Source organism: Monodelphis domestica, chromosome 6, assembly GCF_027887165.1.
Source record: "Monodelphis domestica isolate mMonDom1 chromosome 6, mMonDom1.pri, whole genome shotgun sequence".
Taxonomy (NCBI): domain Eukaryota; kingdom Metazoa; phylum Chordata; class Mammalia; order Didelphimorphia; family Didelphidae; genus Monodelphis; species Monodelphis domestica.
The window spans coordinates 75,029,660-75,051,314 of record NC_077232.1 but is presented as its reverse complement, the minus strand read 5'-3'; the positions used below and the strand labels follow the sequence as shown (position 1 = coordinate 75,051,314).

General features: G+C 35.7%; 1 protein-coding gene across 6 annotated transcripts in view; it reads left to right on the top strand.

Annotated features, from left to right (window-relative positions):
- ATRN (attractin) overlaps positions 1-21,655 on the top strand; it is a 230,099-nt gene that overhangs the window by 70,201 nt on the left and 138,243 nt on the right. For all 6 annotated transcript variants that reach the window (XR_008912798.1, XM_056802271.1, XM_056802270.1 and 3 more), the window contains exons 6-11: positions 472-640; positions 6,448-6,538; positions 7,531-7,774; positions 13,187-13,370; positions 15,204-15,358; positions 16,405-16,489. Coding sequence is in view for 5 of the 6 variants with exons in the window: in XM_056802271.1 (XP_056658249.1) it covers positions 472-640; positions 6,448-6,538; positions 7,531-7,774; positions 13,187-13,370; positions 15,204-15,358; positions 16,405-16,489 (928 nt within the window). In the remaining variant the exon portion in view is untranslated. The remainder of the gene's footprint in view (positions 1-471; positions 641-6,447; positions 6,539-7,530; positions 7,775-13,186; positions 13,371-15,203; positions 15,359-16,404; positions 16,490-21,655) is intronic.

Below are 21,655 nucleotides of genomic sequence, written 5' to 3'. Positions count from 1 at the left end.
GTGACATAAATAATGTTATATAAGTACCAGATTTGCTAACAGCATAAATTAGAAGAAAGATCAAATGTTAGTATTCTTTGGTACTAGTTTACTGGAGTAATTCTTAGGCTTTATAATCATTTTACTTAATCACTGATACCATTACTCATTGTCTTCCTGAAGGCTATTTCATACAGTGCATGACTTCAAGTAAAATTTACTGTTATCAGCACAGGTGATGTGATTTCAGGCTTTGTTGTTTATTTGAAATCAGTAACTATTATTCAGATTTGGACCATTAGTAAAACAGAACTAAGAGGGGAAAGTTCTGAAGCATTTTGTCTTCTAGGTAGTTGCTGAGGGTTATGTATTGGAGAGAAATAGACTTGGGATCTTTCTGTTCTAGGTACATTTCTCAATAATTTTTTGCCTCAGTTACAATCCTTCCCAAAATCTTCTTTCGTTTACCAGTGTTCGTTATGTTTCTCACAGGACCTGGCTGTGCAATTCCTGTGCCAGCTAATCAGTCATTTTGGACTCGGGAGGAATACTTTCAGCCAAAGCTCCCTAGAGCATCCCACAAAGCTGTTGTCAATGGTAACATAATGTGGATTGTTGGAGGTTATATGTTCAACCATTCAGATTACAACATGGTTCTGGCGTAAGTTGAATGAGTTGTATTGTGCATTTTAAAAATATGATTAGTGTTAAAAATTGTTAGAAAAACCCCAGAATCATGAAGAAAAAAACTTGACATTTCCTTTTCAATTACAATTTTGACATTGATGTTTTGGATTCTTGTACTAGAGGTTTAAGAAATGGAAGAAATCCTCTTCTTTGATAAAAAATACTTGAAATATTTTAATAGGAACTCAGTTAAAGACTTGAGATTGTGCTGGTTTTCAAGTAGAGAGAAGACATAAATAAGCATAATATATCCCCTTCTGCTAAAAATATTCTTCCTATTTGACTTTCCTCACAATTAATTTTTCCTAGTTCTCTGCCTTCCTTTCTTCTCAGCAACTCTTTCCTTCCAAACACCATTCTGATCTGAAGAGGACATCTTAAGCCGATTGTTTTTTTTTCCAAAGGGGCTCTGATAGATGCTCCTGCTTGTATATTCGGACTAGTTTTGGTAGGGTGAAATGATTTAGATAGTTTCTTTTAAAGAGAAAACTAATTTTTTAATTAAAATTTTTTACTGATAGGTTTGATTTTAACCCCACACCTTACCTTCCATACCTGACAAACCACCCCTTATAATAAAAAATAAAATAGAGGGGGAAGAAAGTTAAACAACATATCACCTGAAACAGTATATATATAGTATCCCATACCCTTAGTACTATACATCTTCATACCCTTAGTACTACACATCTTCAAAGAAGTGAGGGAAACATATTTTGCAGTTTTTTCTTGGGACAAGCTTTGTGATTTTAACTACCAGTTTCATTTACATTGTTTTCCTGGTTCTTCTTGTTTAATTCATTATCAATTCATATAAATCTTTTGAGGCTTATTCATTTTTCATGTTAATAGTTCTTTACAGCACAGTAATATCCATTGCATTCATGAACCACAGCTTTTTAGACATTTCCTAATAAGAGAGCATCTATTTTGTTTCCAATTTTTTGCTACTGCTAAGCAGAGCCATGAATAATTTGTAATAAATGGAACTTTTCCTTCTGTCCCTGACATCTTTGGAGGATATATTCCTAGCAATAGCATCTTGGATTATGGACATTTTAGTTACTTTTTAATCCTAATTCCAAGTTGATGATAGAACAATTTCTAGCTCTACCATCAGGCTATTAATGTATAGTATTTTTCCATAGCCCTTCCAGGATTGACAAGGGGTGCCCTCCTTTCTTCACTAGAGGCTAAACATACATTCTTCCACTAAAGTTCTCTTCCAATGATTTATCAGAGTATAAAAATGAGCTTTGCTTCTTAAAGGCAGTGCTACATATGACAGATTTTGGTAGGTCCTATTCTTTCATGGTGCTGAAGAGTTTGTTCCATTTTTATTTAATGATACCTGCAAGGATATAAGTTCCACAATCCCTGGCTGTCTCTGACCCCCTTGTTGTTTCCTAAGTGTTCTAAGGGGTCATATTTCCTGGGTTTGTGTAGTGATGGAATCATAGAATTTTCAAAACCGGAAGAGTCCTCAGTGGCCAGCTAGTCCAGTCTCTCCCAGAAGAATCCCCACTATAACATATTTGACTCATGGCACCAAATCCATTAATAGAGATAGCTTGGTTTAATTATCCTTCCCTGACTTTCTATGCTTACTTTTGTGGAGCTTTCTTGGTTTCCTGGTGGGATCTGGGCTTTTTGGTGTTTAAATTGAGGGGAACTATGATTTCTCAGTTCTTGCTTTTTTTGATCTTTCCTTTTTGTTTGGTCACAGCTTTACTGATATTGGTCTGTACTTGGTCTTTTGGCATAAATTTTGATCTGCAGGGCCTTGGCAGAATTTCTTAATCTTTATAGGATAAGGGATCATTTAGAAATGTATTGACTATATTGCTAAACAAGTGAAAATTTTAAGGTTGTGATTCATTTCTTTTCTTTTCTTGGGAGACAGGGAGGTCTCTCAGATGATGGTTTAACTTTGTGGCTACATCAGAAACAGCAAAGCTTTCTTAATTTGCAGAGCAGAATTCTTATAAATACAAACGTATGAAGCTGTCATAATGAGATTTTCTTTCATAGGGTAACTGCAAATGAGCCATTGTATCTTCTTTCAGGGGCTGTTATAATGGGGATTAGTAAGGGAATGAACAAGAGGGAAACATAAAAAGTTTAGATTTAGATTTATTGTTGGGAAAGGGAGGAAGGGAAAAGGGTTAGGAGAATGATTACAAGTAATCTTAAACTCTAATGTCTATAAATCTATCTTATTCTAAGCTAAACAATAAGTTTCCTCAATAACCAAATCTCACAAGTGGAGTCCAATCAAATGGACTAGGATCTTCAGATGACAACTGTCCAAACAGGTCCAGTGGAGAAGTGTGTCCTCAATCTTTTGTTCACACTGCCAGCAGCCAGTTCAAAAGATTCCTCTCTTCAGCTGGTATCACCAAAGCCAGAAACCTGTTTTTCAAAACCTCCAACTTCAGGTCCTTCAGGAGAGAAGTACCAAGACAGTTGTGACCTTAGATCCTTTCCCTAGATCTTGACCCTTAGGCTCCCATGTGACTCTTTGCCACATGCTCCTGTCAATCACTCTAACCTTTGCATTACGCAGTCTGTTGCAAAACGTCTTTTCCCTATCACAGGGCACAATAAATTATCCTAGTATGCTTACCACACACTTTGAAGTGTAGACCCAGCAATTAGTTGTAGGTTTCTTATCTGATAACCTAACTAAGGTTAGATAGTTTTTTAAGCCATGACATATAAAGAGAAGTTTACTAAGGCATTGGGTAGGGAGTATCCAAGTTGATAAAATCTTTGACTTCTTGAAAGTTTTAAAGTATGGTGATCATTGACTTAAAAAAAAAACAACAACCCAAAACTTCTTTCAGGTAAATCTTGGGATAGTTAATCAAGAAGGATTGAAAGTCAAACAAACCTTCCTTTAAATAAGAAATATGAATTGTTATGGGGAGAGGACCAAGAATATAATATTTCTTCATGCTCAGTCTTGATGAGTCATTTCGTTTATCTACTTAGTTGTTTGAAAGTTAATTCCAAAGGGGAGTGCAGCTTTAATGATACTGAATGATTGATGGATTAATGAAAAACATCAAAGCCTATGTCATAAACTGTCATGAATAATTAATAGTAGACTAGGAAAAACCTGCTGCTGTAAAGGTCAGTGTCCTTGTGGATTGTATCTTATAATAGGTATGAGGTAGTGTGACCTAATAGAAAGAACATTCACTGGTCATGGGGTCAGAAGATGTGGATTTCAGGCCCAGCACTGTTTACCTCACAGTGTGATGATGGGCAAATGATTTAGCCTTTATAAGACTCATTTTCCTCATCTCTTAAATGAGAATGAAAATATTTTTGCTGCCTACTTCATTGGGTTCATGAAGTCATAAGATTTAGACCTAGAAGGGACCTGAGAGAACATCTGCTCCAACCCTCTCACTTTACAAGCAAAAAAATACTCAGGTCAAATACTAAGGAACAACAAAGATTTGAACCCATGTCTTCTGAACCCAAATGGTTACTTTTCTTCCTGTGTACTATTTGGAAAGTGCATTGTAAGGCTATTTTGCAAATCATGAGTTGGTTTTATATAATCTTTTTTCCCCTGGTTAACTTGTTTTTATTTCTTTAAAAACAAGATATTTTTATTAAAATCTTTTTTACATCACCTACATTTCCTAATGTCCTTTCAATTTTTCTATTCACAGTTAAATCATAAATATGCTATGTGTCAAGGATATATTAGATTGCTTAGTATCTCTTATTGCCTTGAGTTTAATAAGTATTAAGTACCTGCTTCGTGCAAAACTCATGTGCTATGGGAGAGGGAAAATAATAAAAATATGGTCACTACCCTCATGGAGCTTATACTATAGTAGGCAGATTGTGACACTTTGATAAGAAAGAAAAATTAAACATTTAAAATAGCATGTTATATGTGGATTTTAAATGTGCAATTTGAATATTAATGGAAGATATTGAATTTCTCAAATATTTGGCCTTGGTATATGCTATTTGAAGAAATGTTTAACTTCTATGTAGTCTTTTTGTAGCTAGGATATATTTCACATAGATTATCTTATTAGTGTTATAACTTCATTTTATAGACAAATAAACTAAAGATCAGGGAGGTTAAGTGACTTCCCTCTGGTCATAGAGCTAAGTAGAAGCCAAGAGTTGGCTTATTTCTAGTTTAGTGCTTTCCATTGCCCTCTCTGTGACTACATAGTTGATAGGCAGGAATCTGACATTGATAGGTACATTTTTGTCAGTGCTTGTGTTCTGGATCTAGTGTTTGGAAACTTCCTGACCTTGATCTTGTTAATATTGAACTTTCCTCTGGTATTTGGATAAATGATAAAAACCTTATTTAAAAAATAATTCATAACATATTCTGGTAGGCAGGAGTTATTTCATTAAGCACCCTCATTGCTTTTATTCACCCAAAGCTTTTAATTAGAAATGAATTTAAAATTTACATATAGATACAAAACTTTTAAAAGTCTAGAAATTTTTTTAGGAAACAAAAAAGTCTTAAAATTTATTTTTGCATTGTAATTAAAGTAGTTATAATTGCTTTCTTGGATTGTTTTAAAAAAATGAAGAAGAGTCAACTGGGTACCTCAGTGGATTGAGAGCCAGGCCTAGAGATAGGAGGTCCTAGGTTCAAATCTGGCCTCATATACTTCCTTTGTGTGACCCTGGGCAAGTCACTTAACCCCCATTGCCTAGCTCTTACCACTCTTCTGCCTTAGAACCAATATATAGTATGGATTCAAAGGCTGAAGGTAAGGGTTTAAAAAATATAAAGAATTTTTTAAAAGATCCAAAAGTACAGATTTGTGAATTACTTTGATAATTTGAAATAACTGATACTTCCTATCTCAAATATATTTATATCTATGGATATCGATATATATATATATATACACACACATACAAGGATGCCCTGTCCAGTTAATTTAGTTCTGAAAAAATATTGGATGAAATAACATTGTAAGGCAACTGCCATAGTTCCATAGGAACAGTGCAACAAATAGACAGTCTGCTATTGGCATCACAGCAAAATGTTGCAGCTTTTTTGTTGGGTTGTTTTGTGTTAAGGATTGTTTGTATTTAACATTTAATTTTGTATAATGGATTAAAATAGAAGATCTGGTAATGACAAGGTTACTAGTGCCAGTTTAAAATGAACATGAAATAAAGTACTTGAATATGAATTCCCTTAATAGTCTGTACCCACTTTTTAGTCTGTGGGCTGGACTGAAGTCTAGCCTGGGAGGGATGACATTTAAATTCTTTATTGAGGTATATAGAGTGTAGGCCTTAGAGCCAGAAGACCCAGATTCACCTCCTGCCTCTAACATGTAATAGCCATGTGACACTGGGCATGCTACTACTTCATTTCTTAGTTCTTTAGGCAACTCTGGCAATAAGTTGAAGAGAAAGTGCTGATCCACACTAGGAGTGGGTGTTTCCTTCCCTGAAAGTTCCCTAGATCAATAAAAACCCAGGCTGTGTCTCTATCTTTAGAATGAAGCTGTAGCACTAATTTGGAGGGGTTGGTCATCAGAAATACCTCTGTTGTCCATAGCAGTTGTCATTTTCTTTCCTTTCTTTATGAATCCTAGGATCATCTCTGATATTCATCTATTCAGGCTATTTAGCTAGTGCAACCAGATGTCTCCTTTTCCCCCTTGGTAGGTTTAGTGTGTGACTCTGTGGTGGACTGATAATAAAGAACGGAATGTGAAATACATTTGTTTTGTTTGAGTAAAAACATAATCTCTCCTTGTTGTACAGGTATGACCTTGATGCTGGGGAGTGGCTTCCACTGAACCAAACTGTAAATGATGTGGTTGTCAGATATGGTCATTCTTTGGCATTGTACAAGGTAAAATGTCTCCACTCAGGGCTGAGAAATTTAACTTTTCTTTGATTTTTTTCTTTGTATTATTGTATCATGGTTAAAAAAAGATTTAACATGACTTAATTGGTAAAATCTTTCCTCCTATGTGGAGAACTTAAAAGGCAGAGTAATAGATCTATATAAATAAAGAAAAAGAAGTTGAGGCTGACTTTGACATCTACCAGAGTAATTTTTAAATAGACTTCAAATTGTATTAGGGAAATATAACTGTGGTTCAAGACACGTAAAATCCTAAGCACAGGTGGAAGCTGCTCATGTAATTAGTTATAAGCTTATCTTTTCATAAATGTTTAGATCATTTGAATAAGAAAGAATAGTCATATTACCCAGTAAGATTGTACAGTAGTTTTCACATTTTTTTTCTTTTCTCTGTGGTAGGGAGTAGTGAGAGAAACCTGTTGAGTTTTGTTTTTCCAAGTCACTTTATACTGCAAAAGACTTCATCTGAGGAAGACCAGGAAGAGTGGACAGGTGTTGGAGATGTGGCATGTGATGAATTACAATTTGACCTCCATAGGATCATAGATTTAGAACTGGAAGTGACCTTAGAGGCCATGGAGTACAACTCCCTCATTTTAGAGATGAGGAAACTGAGGCAAACAGGGTTAAGTGACTTGCCCAGGGTCACACAGCTAGTAAGTGTCTGAGGTGGGATTTGAACCTAGGTCTTCTTTATTCCAAGCCCAGTGCCCTATCCTGCCCTATCCATCATGTTGATTCCTGCCTTAAAAAAAAAAAATAGGCCATAAACTATATTTTAGTATCACACATTATACTAAAATCATTTCTGTGAAAATCATTTATATAGATTTTACACATCTTTGGTGACTTTTCTAAATGTCTAGCATCTAAAAGCAGTCATTAAGAATTTCTTATGTAGATCAGAAATAAATGACCTTTTTTCTTATGTTCTCATGTTTGAACCTTTTAACATTTCTTCCAAATTTTGTTTCTAGGACAAAATCTACATGTATGGAGGAAAAATTGACTCAACAGGCAATGTGACAAATGAGTTGAGGGTGTTTCACATTAAAAATGAATCCTGGGTTTTATTGGCCCCCAAAGCAAAGGAGCAGTATGCAGTGGTTGGGCACTCAGCACACATTGTCACAATGAAAAACGGCCGAGTTGTGATGCTGGTCATCTTTGGCCACTGTCCTCTCTATGGCTACATAAGCAATGTGCAAGAATATGACATTGGTAGGTACATATTTGTCAGTGGTTGTTTTTTCTTTTAATATTCATTATATAATTAACATTGAGCCAGTCTTTTCTCATGAAACTTGGTTAACTTTGATATGGTATGGAAGATCAAAGGTGGCAAAATAGATTTGTATATTTCAGCCATTGACTAGTTTTCAAATCTCCACCAAGAGAAATGTGGATATTTGGAAGGGGTCTTGAGGTAACAAAAATGATTGTTATAATGAGAATTGAGATCAATGAGGACATTTTTAAGAAACTAAATTTATTTAATTTGTCTAAAAATGGAACTCCTTTCAACATTTCTTCTCTTTCTATCATACTCCTGCCTGGAAAAATGCCCACAGGAACAAATCAACCAAAACTCTTTCCCCATGCTATCTTTCTTGTTCAATGAAAAAATCATCAGGTGTACTTATTTTAAAACCCCATACTTAATAATCTGGGTTTATACAGAATATTGTTTGTATTTACATGCTGGATTGGTTGTCAAGTTGAGAGAAAATTTGATCTCCACCCTCAGGAGTTTATACACAGGAGTACATGATACCTGCAAATAACTTATTTTGATGGCCCTGTTATCATTCTTCTAATTAAGGAGGTCTGGAACTTTTATACCTGCCTTTCCCCTATCTGCCATATTCTATAGTTACCAATGTCTAGAGATTCTGCCTCCATAATCTTGTATCTCTTTCCTCTCAATTGTCCATTTTTATCACCATTATCTTATTCTGGAGTCTTAGTATAGCTCTTGGATTGTTCTTCTTGTCTTCTACCCCAGTTTTCCTGCCTTCCATCTCTTGAGACTTCTCCATTTTTCCTTACCCATTACTATTCCCTAAAGGCCTTTACTGAATGGCCCCAAACCAACCTTACCAGCAATACTCCCTTGCACACAATCACTCTTGCCGAAATATATTTCCTACTTTTCTTCCATATAACCATAGCTCTTGGTATTCCCTCCTTTTGCTCTTTAGTTAAGAAATCCTGGAATGCTTTTCACCTATTGAAATCTTATCTTTTTGTCAAGACTTAGCTAAAATGCAGTCTCTTTCATGGAGCCTGATTTTTAGTGACTGAATAAGATCTCTTCCTTCTCTGACACTTACTAGCACTTTTTTCGTACCTCTTTTATAACAACTGTTCTATGGCAGATTATTATAAATATTTGAATACTTATATTATCACTCTGCTAGGTAGTAAGTTTCTTGAGAGAAAAAATTGTGCTATGAAAAAGAATTATCTTTTGTAAACTTTAGGGGTGAACTAGGCATATTTTTTGTATTGGACAGTAGAAAATACTTTAGTTAAATGAGAGAAAGTTTTTTAAAATCCCTTTTGGTATAAGAAAGGAAAATATCAAGTTATCAAAGTGATTACATAGGAATGTGGATGGAACAGCAAAAATCTGTCAACAATAAGGTTTCCTGATAGCCTGAATTCTAAACCATTATATGGGTGCCAAAGGACCAACTAGACTAATCTGAAATCGAAGGGATGAGAGATGCCATTCTTTTTTTGAAGACTAGATATATTGTAGCATAATAAAGAAATCTTGTAGGCCTCAAACTCTATGAGTTTTAAGATTATGATTTAGCATAACAAATAGAAAACCACAAGTGAGGTAGTCTTCTGTTTTAGGTACTTCTGATTATTTGCAACTATATTCTTGATTTTTCTGTATGTTGTTTTCCCTTTTGAGTAAACCCTAAAGAAAGCACTCCTGTGGCCTAAAGTGTGTGGTGGCAGAAGAAGGTATAGAAAGGAGGAATAAATACTAATAACTGAGTAGAAGTGAGAAAGTACAAAGAGGAAGACAGATAATCAAAAATAAATATGGCTGATTTCTAGCTCAGGAAGCCATAGAGGCACCTTGAGCCACAATTTAGAAATTAAAATTACTTACAAATTAGTGAAGATAGCTTTGCAGCTTTCTTGAAGGCTGGGGCATTTTTTTTTCCCAATATGAAATTGTAGCCAAAGAAATTATTCTGATATTACACAGCATTAATAGATTAGTACAATTTGGCAAGTAATAGGTAGGCCTGCTTTTTTTCTACCCTGGTCAGCTTAATCTGGAGTATTGTATTATGTTCTAGTTGTTAGATTGTTAGGAAGGATGCATAGGTGCATCATCCAGAGGGAGGAAGAACCAGAGTATTGGTGACCATGCCATATGATGATTATTGGAAGGTTCTGAGTATGTTTAATTTGGAGAAGAGCAACATGCTATAGCCTTTTTGAAGTGTATAGACAAATTGTTATGTGGAAGTGGAAGAGGAATGAGATTTATTCTGCTTGGTCCCAGAAAGTCGAACTAGGAACAGTGATAAGAAGTTTCATTGAGGGAGATTTTTGATCTAATTTTTATGTAAGGAAAAACTTGCTAATCTTTAGAACTGTAAAAAAGTGAAATGGACTTCCTTAGTATGTAGTAAATACCCCATCACTAACCCCCAAATGGAGACTAAATCACCACTTACTGGGGATGTTTTAAGAGAAATTTCTCCTCAGATTTGGATTAGACTAAAAGATAGTAATAGTTAAAATATTTATATACAGCACTTTAAAGTTTGAAAATCACTTGTATTTGATATCTTTGATCCTAACAACCATGTCGAAGGTTGTTGTTGTTATTGTCACCATTTTACAGATGGGAAAACTGGCTTGAGAGAGGTTAAATAACATTATCGCCCAGAATCACACAGCTAAAAACTATTTCAAATAGGACTTGAATGAGCCTCAAGTCTTTCTGACTCATGGGTCAGAACTAGTATTCAGGTATGGATTGTATCAGCCAGTATTGTACTGACATCACATTCTCCTTTCCCTTTTACCCTGTATTTGTCCCATATATTGTTCCCCAGTCCCAAACCAAATATCTACCCCAGAAGCTACAAAATTCTTGAATTATTCTAGGATCAGAGAAGTTGTGAAACTTTATTCAGAGAAGCTCAGGAAAGACTTTATGCCAACATCTACTTACATCCTTGTTCCCATCCTCTCCCTTTTAATTATTTGAAGATATCTAATAAGTCCCCTCTGAAGTTTCTTTTCCCAACTAAAGCTGCCCAATATTTATAACTAGGCTTCATATGGCAGTTGTCAGATTTCTCAGGACCTAGGCCATCCTTTCTTGAATACAGTTCTGTTTGTATCAGTTTCCCTCTTAAAATATGGTGTTCAAACTGAATTCCAGATCTCTGGATTTTATCTAGGTGGCACAGTAAATAGAGTACTGGGCCCGGAGTCAGGAAGACCTGAGTTCAAATTAAATCTTAGACACTTATTGGCTGTTTGACCCTGAGCAAGTCACTTGGTCTTTTTGCCTCAGTTTTCTCATTTAGAAAGTGAGTTAGAGAAGGAAATGGCAAACAACTCCAGTGTCTTTGCCAAGAAAACCCCCATGTGGTGGTGAAGAATTAAATAGGACTGAAACAACTAAACAACAAAAACAGTGAGCGTGCTCCCCCTTTGTTTTGTATACTTTACTACTAATAATACAGCCTAAATTTGATTGCTTAAAAAAAGAATTATTCTGAGTTTGTTGTCAACGGAAACTCCTGTCTTTGTTGCACAAATTAATGTTTAATAAGGTTTCTTCCTTCTTTGGGGAACACACAGAATAATAAAGTTTAGATCCTGAATAAACTATTTGTGTGGTTCATTTTTAAAAATCTAAGCATAGGAATTAATATTTATTTATATTACATTTAATCTTATTCATTTTACCCAAATGTCTAGCCTGCTGAATCTTTGAATCTCGGAATTCAAACTTGGAAGAGATATGACAGGTCATATAGTCTAACTTGCCTATTCTACTTTTGGATGCCTCTAATTGTCATTTCCCGTTATTTTGAGGAGATATATTCTTTGCAACTTCTGTTTGTTATTCCTAACTTGCCCTTTGGGATCCAAATCTAATCACTTTTTCACATACAGCTCTTCATATAAGTTTAGGCTAGATTCATAAATGTGTACTGGTTCCCAAACACCTGCTTTCTTTCCTTCCTGTCCCCAGCACCAGTACCATATCCATCCCCTTGGGCTCTGCAACCAATACCTACCTGGTATATTGTATTCTTTTAGCTTCTCATGATTAAACTATGAGGAAGCAGCTTCCAAAGGAGATTATAATACAGTCTGTGAACACAAAATCATTTTAGTTTTTTTTTTTCTAGATGATATTTTAGTTCCAGTCCATCATTTAGAATATTGGCCATCCCACCTGAAAAACTAGGACTAAGGAAGTGTGTATTGTCCAGATAGTTCCCCTGGCAGGTCAGATTTGAGGGGAATAGGATAAAACATTATCAGTTTAATTTGGTTTTAAGGCCTGTCTGAACTACAGCAGAGCTGCCCAGGCCTCTTGATTGACCAGAATAGAAAATGTCTGCTTAGATTTCAGCCATTAATTCCAAATTATTTCCCTTTTCTTTTGACCTCCCTTTCTTTTTCTCCTTCATTTCCCAAAATGCCCATTGTAACCTGGTTCAGTTCAAGTTAATTTGTCAGTTTTCTTTTGCCCTTGGACAATACTTTGTATTGTATCCTCCTTGAAGGGAAGAGGCTTTAAGACGTGGCCTTAGATTCTGAAGCTGTTTGGCTTCAGATTTCTATTTCTGATTCAACAAGTCTTCCTGGAGTCAAGTCTGACTTAGCTCTAACTAGGCAGTAATAGGAGAAATGTGAGCAATTATTTTTAAAAATATTCTGTGATCACCTTTTCTTAGGTTTTCTGCTGTGCCTGACTTAGGATCTTAGGCATATGGGAGAGATTTTATCTTTAATTGGCTGTCTCACACTCAGTCTGGACTTGGGTTCCTTTCTACTTTGTAACTTGTGATTATGCTAGATGTGAAGGGTAGGAAAAAAGGTTGCCTGTTCCTCCTGGAACCTGATCATTTTTTTATTCCTCAACCTTTGATATGACCTGGGTCAGGGGCAGGAAATTTGGTGGGATAACTAAATTGACATCAGCAATTTTGTAATCTGTCATTATCATTTTATTATTCAAAGGTTTTAAACAAAAACAATTTATTTTAAAAACAAAAAAGCTGACTGGTAATTTAATTCCAAAACTTTTCCTAACCTCTAAAGGCTTTACTAAAAGTTATGAGCATTAAGTAAGTATTTGTAAAATGTAGTTTAAGTTTTACTTAGATGCCCCCCCCCCCCCCCACAGAAGAGAACCATTAAAATACAATTTCAGTAGTTAAATTGGTGTAATCTAATCCACCTGAATTATCTACTATTTCTGTTGCAATTGTTTTTCTTATTGACAATAATTTCAAAATGAAATTTGGTCAGCTGAACTGTCTCCCAATGTCTTTTTACCTATTATATACATTAAGGTTCCGTGGTAGATTAACCTATAATATTTGACTTTAAATGCATTTTCTTTTTTAGTAACAAATACATGGAGTATTTTACACACTCAGGGTGCTCTTGTGCAAGGAGGTTATGGCCACAGTAGTGTTTATGATGCCAAGACAAATTCCCTCTACATACATGGCGGTTATAAGGCTTTCAGTGCCAACAAATACAGACTTGCCGATGATCTTTACAAGTATGATGTGGATACTCAGATGTGGTAAGTGTTTTTTTCCTTAATATAATGTTGATTGTGTTCCTCAATGTATAATATTGCACAGAGATAAATTAGAAAGGGTATGGGTGTCATTTAATAACTCATATTCCCCCCTGCTATATTCTTGGAATGAAATTCTTGGAAATTGAAGTTAATGTGGAAAGTTGAGTGTTTTAGGGGGACAAGACTGACCTTTTTACATACTCAAACTTTATTTTAATGTTTTGGGAAGAAACTTTTCCTGATATAAATCCCTTCTTTAAGAAGTATTTTCTGAACACAATTTAGTGTTTTTGTTTCTTTGTTTTCTTTCAAGACTGGGTCTTCCTATACCACCCAAGCTAGAAATGCAGGAGACACTCATTGCCCAGTTCCACTCCTATCAGAAACAGAGCTTTGACCTTCTCTATTTCCTACCTTGGTGCCAATTCCACCCCTCTTTAGGCTACCTGGTTCTTTTTCCCCTCACTAAGCTTGTTAATACCTAATTTAATGCAGATACCCAATGATTTAACCCCCTGAAGCCTGGAACTTCCTGCCAGAGATGCAGGAATGACAGGCTTGCACATCACACAGTCAGTCAGTTTAATCTTTTTTTTGGTTGTCATTGTTGTTGACTTAGTCACTAGGGCCATTACTCTAAATAAATATTCATTATTTTACTGTGCTTCAATAAATATGTTTGCAGGGATTATTAAAATATAATAGGCCTTTTTGTTCTTTGCTAAATGTCCTCTGAAGGCTATGGTTTTTGAGTTTTTGTTTTGGATTTTGGCTATCAATTTTTGTTTCCAGTATGTTTGCTTGTAGCCATTCATCTATTTAGATTCTCCTAATCTACAAAGGATTTGAAAAACAGGTTCCTCAGATTGTTAGAATTGTTTGTAAAGTAAAAATAAATAAACTATGAGTCTGGACCCAAGGACTTCACTTTAAGTAAAGTATATGGCTTTTTTGAATAAACTTTGTGACTACTCAGAAACCTTTTTGGTTTGCATTTTCGTTGTGGATAATTGGGATGCTATTATTCAATCTAAAATAGACTTTAATCCATGTTATTAGATAAGTAGAATGTTTACTTTTACCTCATAAAATGTATGTGATAATAAAATCCTGATAATTATAAGTATAAAATGACTAATTTGAGATGTGATATGAAGTCTAGTTATGACAATTTATGTTATCTGGGTATTGATCGAATTGGTACAAAATTTTGGAATTTTAAAATTCCATTAAAAAGTTATTAAGTGCATATGTAATTTCCATCTATTTCTCAAAATCTATAGGTTTTATGACTTTAGTAATAGGAGGAGGGTTGAGTTTCTTTAACTTTTGTTAGTCAAGCAGAAAATATTTAGTTTGTTTTTTCAGAGGAACTTTCAACTGAGTTAATATTTTCTATCCTTAAATAGACTGAATTTGATTTTGGGGTGAGAGGAAAAACAGGAAAAACAAGTCATGGCACAGTATAGAAGAACCAGTCAAGGGACCTGGATCTGCTACTTATTGTCATTGAGCTAATCACTTCCTTTCTATGGACCTCAGGTTCCTCATTTGTAAAATCAGAGAAAGATAACAGATAATTTCTAGGGCTCTTCTCAGGTCCAAATCCTGTGACCTAAATATTTGGAGGAAAAGGTAGCTGTTGAAAGTAATAGGTTCCTAGGACCATGGTAGTAATTCATATTCATATCAATTTTTATTTTAAATATGTAATGCCATGACAACACAGGAGAGGTCATACAATAGTCATTTTGTTTAGATTAATGAAGTAGCTTTATGCATTTATCACTGGGTAACATTTATTTTACTTCTTTTTTTCTCTTAACTTAAAAGGACCATTCTTAAGGATAGCCGTTTTTTCCGTTATTTGCACACGGCTGTAATAATCAGTGGAACCATGCTGGTATTTGGAGGAAACACACACAATGATACCTCTATGAGTCATGGTGCCAAGTGCTTTTCATCAGATTTCATGGCCTATGATATTGGTAAGTTTTCCAGAGCTGATTGAGCACTAAAGGAGCTTCTTTACAATTTACTCAATAGTAAAATGGAGATTAATAATAGCATGTTAGCTCCCAGAACTGTTGTGAGGATTGCATAAGATAATATTTGTAAACCACTTAGCACAGTGCCAGGCACATAGTAGGTGCTTAATAAACGCATATTCCTTTTCCTTCTTTTCCTTCCTCTTTTAGGCTTCAAGGAGTCTTCTGAAAAAATGTGCCCTTGTATATTGGATAAGACAGTATTAGGCAGGGGATAGCTAGGGGCTCAGTGGATGGAGAGCCTGGTCTGGTGATGGAGGACCTGGGTTCAAATTATAGTCTCAGACATTTCCTAGTTGTGTGACCCTGGGCAAGTCACTTAACTCACATTGCCTAGCCCTTACCACTCTTTTGCCTTAGAACCAATACTTAGTTTTGATTCTAAGACAGAAGATAAAGGTTTAAAAAGAGAGAGAGACAGAGACAGTGACAGTATAGGTAAGCGAGACCTGAGGTTACTTTTTAGACTTCTTTAATAATTTCCACATTTTCCCAAAAGGCACTGGAGTATATTAGAAAGTAATTTTTTGAGAGGAGTGAGTTGGCTGTTGGATGAGGCTTTTTACTTTCTGAATGTAAAATGTCCCATACTGTGGAATATAACTATTCTTCTTCTTCTGTTAAGGACTATTCTCAGAATACCTTTTCTATAGACGGTCAGAGTTGTTCTGTTTCATTAGAGCAAATAAATATGCCTTGACACAGTTCTTCAAAGCCACACTACCGTGACCCAGATGAAAAGTTACTAAGTGTGGTTACCTTTAATGACCAATAGAGGGTAGTGTTTGTTCATACATGAATAAATAAATGAACTTGAATACCATATACCTATTTCAAAAGTGGATGGATGAGTCCATCATCAGCTAATTACTGAGAGAAACAGACATTTTTGAGATTGTTCTTGGCCTTCCACCCAAAAAGCTAGTATCAGGTTCTGGATATTGTGAATGACAGACATTTCTGAAATAAGTCTGCCTTAATCCTAGCTTGTGATCGCTGGTCAGTGCTTCGAAGACCTGATCTTCATCATGATATTAACAGATTTGGCCACTCAGCAGTCTTGTATAACAGGTAAGTAGACTAAAAGTGCTTGCAAATTTCATCTTTTTTCTGTGGTATTCTGTGAAATTTCTGGTATTGAGATTATGCAATGGAACTTATAGCACAGTTTTAAGCAAATTTTAAAACTGTGCTTTAAAAGAAATAGAGGGGAAAAGTTAAAAAGGCATTGAAAAATATGTCAAACTGGGTTAAAGTTTTGTTATTTGCAGGCCGATCATTCCATTGGTTTTTCTTACATAATTATACAGTTGTAAATTTCTGTTATCATTTATATTTCGATTCTTTCAAAAGAATATTGATATTAGGAACAAAGTTGAATTTAATTTTTATAAGCAACAAGAAAGATAATTTCATGTTATAGTTGATTTTATTATGATTTAAAAAAATAATTTGTGGTAAGGCCACATGTAGACAGAAGTTCCCCTCAGGTTTTAACTTGTATAGTAGAGAGAGGCTAATTATTCAGTAAATTAATTGGTATGCATTTTATTAACTGTCCATTCCTTGTTAGTTGCTAGGGCTGCAAATACAAATAACAAAATTATTCTCAAAGAGCTTAGAACAGGATTAAACTCTAGATTCAGGGCCAGATAAAGGACATAAAAGAAAGTTTTTAAAGAAGGGAACACTTGGAAGAACTGGGGTTAGATTTTATACTACCCTTGAAGTCAGAAATACTAGGACCATAGGCAACTGCCTAGGACTCTCCTGCCTGGTGCTACAGACATTAGATCAGATGCTAAAAGGTACAGGACCCAGATACTAATACTGACAAAGAGTTGATTGGATATTCTATATGTGCCTTATCATTTATGTGTGCTCGATCCCATCATGTGGTTGTATGGATACTAAACTAGTATCACATGTGAATTATGACTTTCAGGAAGCCCAGACTTCTTTCCTGAACTATTTTTGGTCCCCTGCCCCAATTCTGGTATTTGGAGAGGGAATACTACACTTGTACCATTCTCTATCATTAAGATCCTAGGGATTAGAGGCCCCAACTCAGCTATACTTATAGTAGCCCATTTGTACCTCCTGACTCTAATCCTAGTGACTTAGACTTTCCATCTCCCAGGACAAAACCCCAATTCCTGTTTCATCTCACTATAATTTTATTCCTATCTACTTCAGTATTACCATGTCCCAGTCCCTGTCATTTTTTGGCCCTCCATTTCATTGTGGAATGCTTATTGTAAAATCACACACACACACACACACACACACACACACACACACACACACACACACACACCCCTCATTTCATTTTCACATTCAATTCCATGAAATCTTCTCTGTCTCCTATTTACCTTGCCCTGTCTCTTAGCACCCTTTCTTTTCCTTCTCCCTCTTTTCCTCTTGCTGCCTACAGATTTGCTCAAGTTTACTTCATCAGGACTGAAGTCTTATTTCCTTGCCAGCCCCCTTTTCTTTCACTGCCAAATTCTTAGAAAGAATTACCCATACCTACTTCTCCTTCCCTGCCACCCAGACCCTTGTAATCTTACTTTTCTTCCTACTACTCTATTGTAATTGCTGTTATATGTTAAAAGCAAGGAGAGTTTTGTCCACATTTACAGCAAGTTGATGATTTTTCTTTTTCTGCCAAGGCCACATCATTGCCTTGCCGTCAGTTCTCAAAATACCAGGTTCCTTCTTACAATAGTAGATGTAGGAACTTGCAGAATTACCTTTCCATTATCTAAGTTTTCAGAGAGAATGAAATATTCCATTAAAATAAAAAGAAGGTATTGTAAGATTAAAATTAATATCCAATACTCCCAAGAACTGTATTTTTTAGTTTATTAATAATTACTTGAAATAGAAGGTAAATAGAAGTAAAAAAAACCTATCTATCTAAGAAAATTAAAACCACGAAAACAAGCTATCACCAAAAGAGAAAACAAGAGGTGGGGCCTCCCTGCATCAGCACATAATGGGAGAAGGAACATGGGATTCTGGGAATTGGAGTTCTAGAGTACAGAAATTAATTACACATTATCAAATATGAAAACACAATGAAAATGATCTGAAGTGACATAAGGGAAATCTGAGCTATGTCATGTGATCAGAGAGTATGAGAATGTGATGCCTAAAGAATGGGAAATGGAGGGATCCCTGAACATGCAGAGCTGAGTAATGGGTTTGAAGTTCTTTCTGTAGAGGACTGAGGGAGATAGATGCAGAGGAGTCAACAGCTGCTTGTTATCCAAGGAATGATTTTAGGGAAACACAGTTTCCTTCACATAAGCTATCAAGAAGAATCAAAGAGGAAAATAGGAATTTGGGGGGAGGAAGGTAATTCCCTGTTTAGTTGTACTGAAGCAGTTATTAACCCAGTGTTGATAGAAGAGAGCTCTGCTCTTCTGCTGGAGTGTATATCTATATACACATATATGCTTCTAGAGACCTGAATTCATTTCATATTCTGCCTCTGATACTACCTGTGTGATCCTGGGGGAAAAGTTAAAACCTCACTGGACCCGAGTTTCTTCATCTATAAAATGAGAAGATTGGACCCGATGACCTCTGAAGACTCTTGTAACTTTAGATCTCCGATTCTAGGATCTTTTTTTTTTTTTAACTCATCTTCTGTCTTAGAACTGATACTAAATAACAATTCCAAAGCAGAAGAGCAGTAATGACTAGGCACTGGGGGTTAAGTGACTTGCTCAGGGTCATATACCTAGTGAATAAGTGTTTGAGACCAGATTTGAACCCTGGATCTTCCATCTCCAGGCTTGGCTTTCTATGCACTGAGCCACTTTATGATCTCTTAACTTTAAAATCTGATGGCTCTGTCTATGTTTTCTTCCTTCATGACTCCGCTAAAGCTTTTAATGCTGTTAATCTTTTCTATTTAATATTTTCTATTGAATTCTATTTCTATCCTTTTCATTGACTCTAGGAACATTGCTTTTACCTGGTTCTCCCCTTCCTGCCTGATCATTCCTTAGTTTTATTTGCTAGATGATTACCCATTTTCTGTTTGCTTAATTTGAGTGTACCCTAGGATTCTATCTCAGACCTTTTTGTTCTCTTGGTGACATTAGGTCCTGTTTTGTTTTTAAACCCTTAACTTCCATCTTGGACTCAATACTGTGTATTGGTTCCAAGGCAGAAGAGTGGTAAGGGCTAGTCAAGTGACTTGCCCAGGGTCACCCAGCTGGGAAGTGTCTGAGGCCAGATTTGAACCTAGGACCTCCCATCTCTAGGCCTGGCTCTCAATCTGCTGAGCTACCCAGCTGCCCCCTTAGGTCCTGTTTTGATTATCTCCTAAATTTATAGAGGGCAACTAGGTGGCACAATAGAGTATTCAGCATAGTCAGGAAGACCTCAGTTTAAATCTGTCCCTAGACACTTACTAGCTGTGTTACTTAGGTGAGTTGCTTAACCTCTTCCTTAATTGACTGGAGGAGGAAATGGCAAACAATGGCAATTAGGTTGCACAGTAGAGAGAGTGTTGGGCCTAGACTATGAAGGTGAGTCTTCCTGAGTTCAAATCTTGTCTTGGACAATACACATACAGCACACAATAGCTGTATGACCCTGGGCAAGCCACTTAACCCTGTTTGCCTCAGTTTTCTCATCTGTAAAATGAGCTGGAGAAGGAAATGGCAAAACAGTCCAGTTCTCTTTGGCATGAAAACCCCAAAAGGGTCACAGAGAGTTGGAATGACTGAAAGAAAGACTAAACAATAACAACAAAATTTATCAATCATCTCCTAATATGTCTCCTAAATTTTATTTCCATGACATCAGTTGCCTACTGGACAACCCCTAGATATCTTAAAGACAGAACTTACCCTCTAAAGCCACCCTTCCTCCAAACTAAACTTGGTGTCTAGGTTTCAGTAAAGATGGAAGCAGTATACTACAGAGTGGAAAGAGTACTGGATTTGGTGTCACAGGACAGGGATTTGAATCTCTGCTTTGGCACTTGTCCCCTTTGTAATCTTGGGCAAGTTGCTTAAGCTTGTTATCTGAATATCCTTGTCCATAAAATGAAGAGATTGGACTAGATGACCTGTGAGATCCCTTCCAGGTCTAAATCTGTAATTCTATATGGGTACTAATAGCGAGCCATGGCAACCTTGTGTTTTATTTGGGTTTACTCTTCTGTTGTTGCATTTGGACTACTTGTACTAAAAATGGAATCATTCACTTGTGGTTATGCCTTGCTAGTAGAAACTCCTGGGCCAATATTTCAATGGCATGACTGGTGGTAGATAGTCATACTTGGAATCAGGAGACCTCCTTCCTCATAGGCATCATTCTTAGAGCCCCTTAGAGTGTGCAAAGTATTTCATGTTTATTATATCATTTGAGTTTCCCTGTAGTACCTACTGACACATTGGATAGAGTACTGGGCCTGAAATCAAGAAGAATTGATTTCAATTCTTCCCAGCTATGTAATCCTACACAAGTCACTTAACCTCTGCCTTAGTTTCCTCATCTATAAAGTAGGGATAATAATAACATCTGCCTCCCAAAGGTCATTATAAGGATAAAATGAAATTCTATTAGTAAGCTGCTTTGTAAACCCTAAATACCCTATAAAAGCTAGTTATCGTCATTATCAAGTGTGAGTTTTTATTATCATTAATAATTCATTAAAATTTATTGAAGACCAATTATTTGAGCATATTATCAACATATGACCAGATGCCTCATCAATTAGAGGACTTGAGGATGAATTCTTTGTCTGCTACCTACTATCTTTGTGGCCCAAGTCAACCTTGGGAGGTAGATAAAATGATTTCTAAAATCCCTTCTGGCTAGAGATTCCATAATTCTTCTGTGGCCTCTTAACACTCTTGGCTTGGAGTCAAGAAGATCCAAGTTCAAATATACTTTTTTTCCATGTAGCCTAAGATCACTTTGGGAAAATAATTTCTCTTCTAGTTTTCATATCAGACTTTTAGGGCTCATATTGAGCTTATAGACATAATAAATCTTGAAGAGGTCATCTACTCCAATCTGGTGCTCTTTTCTTCAACATTCCTAACAAATCAAAGCCTCTCCCTTAGTGATAGGATACTACCTACCAATATATCCCATTTTGTTCTTGGATACCTTTAATTAATTTTTTAAATAATATTTTACTTTTCTCCAATTACATGTAAAAACAAATTTTCAGCATTCATTAAAATTTTTTTTGAGTTCCAAATTCTC